Source organism: Nanorana parkeri, unplaced genomic scaffold, assembly GCF_000935625.1.
Source record: "Nanorana parkeri isolate BGI_ZX_2015 unplaced genomic scaffold, ASM93562v1 scaffold2282, whole genome shotgun sequence".
Classification (NCBI taxonomy): domain Eukaryota; kingdom Metazoa; phylum Chordata; class Amphibia; order Anura; family Dicroglossidae; genus Nanorana; species Nanorana parkeri.
Genome location: NW_017308550.1, coordinates 8,385 through 15,309, shown reverse-complemented (window position 1 = coordinate 15,309; position 6,925 = coordinate 8,385). Strand labels below are relative to the sequence as shown.

The following is a 6,925-nucleotide window of genomic DNA, read 5'->3' as shown; positions in this document are numbered from 1 at the left end:
TAAGGAGTAAAAGGAAAAAGAAAAGTAATGTTACAAAGAAATAAAAGAGTAGTAGTAGCGGGTTTTGATAGAAGCAGTTACTCCTCGCCCTAGGTGCTTTCACAGATTACTGAAACAGGCCCTAGTTGTTTCATATAAACGCGCTATTAGCATCAACTAAACTTGCAATGCTTTAGCTGACAAGCCCATTTTTCTACCTATAGCAGTTCACATGGGTGTGCAGTCAAAGATTGCACACCCCACCAGTCTAGTGTTCAAAAGACAGCTTTATTATTTGTACTGGAAGTTTTTGTACAAAGATATTTCCCTCAAAGAAGGTTATGGATGTAGTGTTTCACCATATTTGCAGTGTCTGAGAATCACTTGCACTATTAAAGGTTATTATGTGTAGCTATACACTACTAGCTATATCAGATATCACTTCAGACTTAACCAGCAACATTAACAAAGTCATTCACGTGTCTGCCTCACTGACTTTTCTCACATTTGCCAAATGTGAAGCTCTAATTCACAATATACTGCCTTCTTTAAAATGGTCCTAGTGCACACAAAAGCCAAAATACATGCAGTCTGTTGATTAAGTTTTCATGCTTCCTACTAGTATTAGTAGCTCAGAGCTGAATATTAGCGTCTACATGCTGCACATAAATCTTGCTAGCTCGTACCACCTACACTAATGCTATATATTTTCAGTGGCACACATACTGCACTGGGCAAAACACTGATTATCTGAATGTGAACAGATTTCTACAAGTCTTCTGAATATCAACAGGTTTCTTCATTGGACTACATATAGAAAATATTTTGTGACCTATGACATGAATATTTTTTTTATTTCTCCAATATTATTGAGCTGTTTTTTTTTTTTTTAAATAAACCCCAATGGTACCGTAGTTCATATGGAATAAGATGTAAAATGATAATATTAGGAAATGGGAATTAGTCTTCCATATTGTACCCAGTGTGTATCTACAGTGGTTTTGTTAGAAAACAATCAAAAAGCATTTCTAACAGGCTAAGGTTGTTCTTTTTCATCTTATATCACCATATCTAGAATGTTACAACAATGGGTTTGTCAGTGCAGAGGATACCTTATAGCAATAAGCATTTGTAGCAGAAACAAACTTCACTCAATAAAGTGGTTAGCACTTCTGCCTTTTAGCACTGGGGGTCCCTGGTTCGAATCCCGGCCAGATCACTATCTGCAAGGAGTTTGCTTGTTCTGTGTTCGTGTGGGTTTCCTCTGGGTACTCTGGTTTCCTCCCACTCTCCAAAGACTTAGTGGAAGGTTATTTGGCTGTGGTCTAAATCGACCCTAGTATGTGAGATAGGGACCTTAGATTGTAAGCTCCTTAAGGGTAGAGACTAATGTGAATGTAAAGCATTGCGTAAAATGTCAGCGCAATATAGATACCAGTAATGAATAAATAAAATAAGATTCAGTATGAACAGAAGACAGACATACCTGTGCCACCAGTAAAGCCTCTTTAAGTTGCCCTCTGGAGGTGAAGAAATGTACAAGTCTTTTCACATCACCAGTAGCTATGCAGTAGGGAATTACATCGTCATTTTCCTCTTCAATCAGCTGACTTGCTCTTCTAAAAAGAAAAAGCACAGAACATATACAAAATTCAAATATCTAAGACACAGCATACATGTAAATATTTCAATAAAGTGAATCTGTCACACTAGGCAAGGTCACAGTGTTGTAGAGCATGCTGGGACAACACAGGAAAGGCTTTTAGTTTTTAAATTCATGTTACTAATGGTAGCTTTTATATAAAGAACACCAGTACTGAAATATAAAGGCTGCTATTGTTAAGCTTCTTCTGGAAATAGTCACCTGTCTGTCTCTGATGTTAATGCTTTCTGAGTCACTAACCCTGAACAAACATGCAGCATGTGACTTTAGAACTCAGAACACCTGAGCTGCATACTAGCTCTGGGTCAGTGCCCCAAAAAAGCGATGAAGCCTGTTGATAAAAAAAAACAGCCAGGCAACTATCATTTTCAAAGGGAAAGTACAGCAATGCCAGCTATTTTCTTAGTAGACAACGAAGATCACCAGCACCCAGAGAATGATTTTCAAAATTCAGTGTTCATTTAATCAAACACATCATCACAGATATCACATAGCCAACTTATCGGGGCCACGCAGGGTCCCTTCATCAGGGCAAGATAGTGACACTATAGTGGTCACCGAATTTTGAACATCATTCTCTGAGTGCTGGTGATCTTCGTTGTCTACTGATTGATGTGCACGGCGCCATCTGTGATTATCATTACAAGCACTACTGGTCCAAAATGCTGTAAGGAGTGCAGGGGGACACATTGGTATACTAATCTATTTTCTAAGTACATGTATTTGTTTCACAGAAATGTCCCATCAAGCAGCCATTAGGAATTTAGTACAAATATAAAAATTGCTTCATACCATTCTTTATAGTTCACCTGTGCCTATTGATAATACACTATTTACATATATTTCACTATTAGTAGACAAAACAAGCCCTGACTCGCCTCTCTTGCAATGTGAAGCAATTCATACTCTAGAGTTGGATCTCGGGCAGCTTTAACAGGTCAAATCATCAGCTGGTTGTTTACATTACAGGGCTAGCAGGAAGCCAAAATCTGCTCTCATAGAAAAAAAATAAGATTTCTGTGCCTCTGTTGTGAGATTTAATAATGAATTTCTGTAGAATATCTATAGCTACGGAGGCGAATGATGGCTTGGTTTAAAGTAGTGCGTTTTACTGCTTGTTTGGAATATGTACATAGATTATTGTGTATAGACTGAGGACGCGTTCACTTTAATGAGGAGTAATATAGTGTTTTATTAATTCAGCATGTGCCCTTTGTAACAAAGAGTCATAGCTACAGTATACTTCAGGTGATCCCTATATTGGTGGGGCAGTACCAATTCTCAGACCTTAAAAGAACTGGGATTGACTTGTGACATATGGCTCTTAATAATGTTTACTCACCTTTGCATTAATTTTTTCCAGTATTTCATAGAAACACCGGGAGCCACTGATAGTGCCTTATCCCACTACAACAGAAATACAATAATTAATACAAACAGCATTCATTTGTATTCTTTCATAGACTGCCATTGATAAGTATACTGAATTTGTCTAGCTTTAGCAGCATTGAGTCTGCATGTGAGCTGCCTGGGTGTATACCAGTTTTTTTTTTGCTTTCCTTATTACTGGTTACTGGTGTTGATTCCTCTTCGTTACAGCTGGGTGGCATCTTGGTGACAAAATCACTTTAAATAATTTGGTAAAATATAGGGTTGCACAGATACCAAGTACAGTACTTGGTACAAGTATGAGTACAAGTACCGATACTTTTGAGTTCTAAGACTAGACTAGAGAAAAATGCAAAAGTTAGGAGGCAGCTGTCATTTGTAAGGAGCACGCGGAGCTCCCGGGATTTGTACATCTCTGTTTTAATGTACGATTTTGTTTTTATAAATATAAATAAAGGGATGCACCGATACCAGTTTTGCGAGTACGAGTACTGGTACTTGCTGAGTACTGACAAGTACGAGTACTGATACATTTTTGTTTATTGTCGTGTGACAGTTTTTCTAAAACAATACAGATTAATGATTTCAGGACAGCGGTGGAGCGCCGGGGCCCGGTCCCAGCTGCAACCTCTGCAACCCTGGGAGTTCTCATGAAAATGCCAAGTATCGGCATTGGTACTCGAAAAGTATCTGTGCATCCCTAGTAAAATACAACAAGAAATACTACATGACGATCTTGCATTGATGATGTGATGTAATCCCTTATGTGAATTAGTAAATGCAATGTATCTGGACAGATTATAAAAACAACACACAGTAAAGAATAAGTGCATTTACATTTTCCGAATTTTGGCAGATGTACCTTAGAATGTGGCCACCCACAGAGGAACAATTTGTGCAGATTTCAATGTCATTTTAGCAACCTCAAATATGAAACTGTATTCTGTACCTCTCCAAGTTCCACTAATAGTTCACAATATCTTTGGATCTGTCCAAGCCTTAAATGGATCTCTGCAGCTTCTTTTAGCCGCTCTTCTTTACTTGGAGCACCAATGCCACCACCAAACTTGGACATCTTCACTGTTGTTAGCTCCTGGGCTTTAGACTGTCAGGGATACATACATCTGGTCAATATTTATCAATAATATTTTATTTTCTGTTATATAATATATATTGCATTTACATTGCATCTAATTTCACTTTGGTACTAAAACCTCAACCCCGAGTAAGGCTATTGCAATTTTGGTGCATCTGCTATAAATGCATGTGAAACTGCACACGCAATACATGATATGATCTGTGCTAATATAATCATTGGGACTGTTTCATCTCTGCATTTTTTTTCGTACATCTTCAGCATCATTTATTATTATTATTATTAGTATTTTATATAGCACTGACAATTTACACAGCACTTTACATAGTGCACATTCACATCAGTGCCTGCCTTCAAGGAGCTTAGAATTTAAGGTTATCACAAATCTCATAATGCATTTGCAAGCTGTTCCATCTTAATTTACTGTCATGACAAATTCACTGATGTAAACTCTAAAGCATTAGTTTTCTTTTTTTTTTTAGACTTTCCTCTTATTTTCATTGAATTTTTATTTATTTATATCTGCAATATATTACATATTTGCTTTTGGGTTTAGATACTAGCCCGCGGTGTCCTCTGCTGTGTGCGCCCGGCCGATGCCGGCATTCGGCTTTCAGTTTCGTGTTTCAGGCGTCACCGCGGGGGGCGGAGCCGGCGGGAAATTCAAAAGTGCAAACATGACATTTACACAGAATACACACAATACAATGTAATTGGCTATGATTACACTTATGTATCAAACTATTTCACTTCAATTTTGTCCCTAGAGCTTTGTCCAGTGCCCTGCCTGCACTTTTATTGCTGTTTCCGCCATGAAACTTGAGAACGTCCATGGCATCCAAAAAGCGTCCCTTTAGGTCAAAAGCGGTTTTAGGCCATGTAGAAAACAGCGATAGTAAATTAGAATCACTTGCAGAATTGAGCGATAGTGATTCGTTGGGAAATTCGTCATCAGACGCTGAAAGTGACAACGGCACTGCCCTTTGCAGACTCACTGCTCTGTGATAGGGTCAGTCCTTGCCCAGGTTCAGTGACACCCAGCATCATCCAACCCACATTCTGTGAGTACAGGAGGATGTTACAAAACAATGTAATTATGTGACGGTGGTTTGTGCTGCAATTGGGCCTGCGCAACCACAGAGACGCCCAATGGGAAAAAAGCATGCATATTCATTTTATTTTAAAATAATGGGGTACAGGGGATGTTCCAAGGGGAAGGTGGGATCAGAAATGAGGGGGGACCTGGAGGTAGGCTTTAAAGAAACTTACTAATTGTGGCAATTAAATTACTGTTCTATAGCATCAGAATACCTATGGCAAAATCTGATATTGCCCGATCATTGAAATTGCTATGGGTGTTGTCTCCACTTTTCTCCTATTTTTATACAGGTCTTTTATACCAATGGTAATTACTAAGATCTGGAAATTATTGTAACAGCGTACTGAAGAATAAGTAAAATTGATGATTGTACTTACTGTCTTAAATCTGACAAGATGCTTCATGTGCATAATTCCTTTGCAGTAGTTCTGAGGGAGAAGGCTGTCATCTTGACCTTTTAACACTGCTACTAAGTCCCATAAATTTTTACTGCCTCCTGGAGGCTAAGAGACAAGAGAGAGAATATGTCATGAATGGAGAAAGTTCACAGAAGATTACTCAGAAGTCTGTTCTGTGTAGTGCAGAGAATTGCTTCTCTTTTTAATTCACAAATGTGATTAAACAGTCCCATAATGTACGAACAACCGTTATCTTCCTTTAACTCTAGACAACACACCAAATTCAGTGGTAAAACAGCATTATGAAAGTATTCATTTATCCATGGCTACTTTTGTTAGATGGTTTCTCTTTCTTCTTAATGTTATGTCAGTACCTATCTTTGCAGCATGTACTTCAGGCACTGCATTCTGTTTTAGGACAGCCTTTCTCAACCAGGGTGCTGTGCAGGGCCAGTGCTGCCACTAGGCAGCCGCCTAGGGTGCAGCCTCGACCACTCCCTCCTCCACGGTGCCCCCCCCCCCTTTTCAAATTGCAAAAGCCAATTGCAGGCTGGCTATTGCACCTGCCCACTGAGTAGAGGAGCAGAACTGAGAGACACCTTTCTCTCTCAGGTCCGCTCCCCTGCTCAGTTGCTGGTGTTTCAATAGCCAGTCTACTATTGGCTTTTTAAAATTAAAATAGCCAATAGCAGTCTGGCTATTGTTCCGGCTGCTTTCATTCATCTATCACCTGTGGAAGCTAGATAGCAGGAGAATGGGGCCGCACATGCAGGGGAATTGGGGGCTGCGCTGCAGGAGCCCCCCTCCTAGGTGGTGCACGTAGCTGATATTGCCTAGGGCACAAAATAACCTAGCACCGGCCATGATGCTTTGGCACCCTGGGGTGCCTTAAAACATTTGCTAAAGGGGGGCCTCTAATGTGAAAAGGGGTGACTTTGATGTGAAAGCAGAAACTCCACATCATCTTTTATTTTGTTGCTTTGCCTGGGTTCTCCCCTTAAAACCAATACTAGACCTCTGTCTAGGCTAAGGGTCTGGTATGGATTTTGGGGGGGACCAAATATAATTTTTTTTTCTTTACGTTTTTTATATTTTAGACTGGACTGCCTTAAGATTTTGCATACTTTTAAAAGGTGCCGTGACGGAAAAGAGGTTGGGAAACACTGTTTTAGGGGCATCCAAAAAGTAAGCTTGCTCAGGTTTTATTGCTGTGTGTGTCACCACTGGGAAGATTTCCCCTTCATTTTCTGTCCCGTGACCACTGTCACTATAACTGGAAGTGAAGAAACTCTTCCCTAGAG

General features: G+C 39.6%; 1 protein-coding gene across 1 annotated transcript in view; it reads right to left on the bottom strand.

Moving 5' to 3' along the window:
* The window catches only part of WDR17 (WD repeat domain 17), a gene marked incomplete at its 5' end in the record, with an annotated part of 30,175 nt that overhangs the window by 15,908 nt on the left and 7,342 nt on the right, over positions 1–6,925 (bottom strand). The window contains 4 exons of the mRNA XM_018573224.1: positions 1,466–1,598; positions 2,985–3,049; positions 3,981–4,136; positions 5,604–5,729. Coding sequence (XP_018428726.1) covers positions 1,466–1,598; positions 2,985–3,049; positions 3,981–4,136; positions 5,604–5,729 — 480 coding nt within the window. The remainder of the gene's footprint in view (positions 1–1,465; positions 1,599–2,984; positions 3,050–3,980; positions 4,137–5,603; positions 5,730–6,925) is intronic.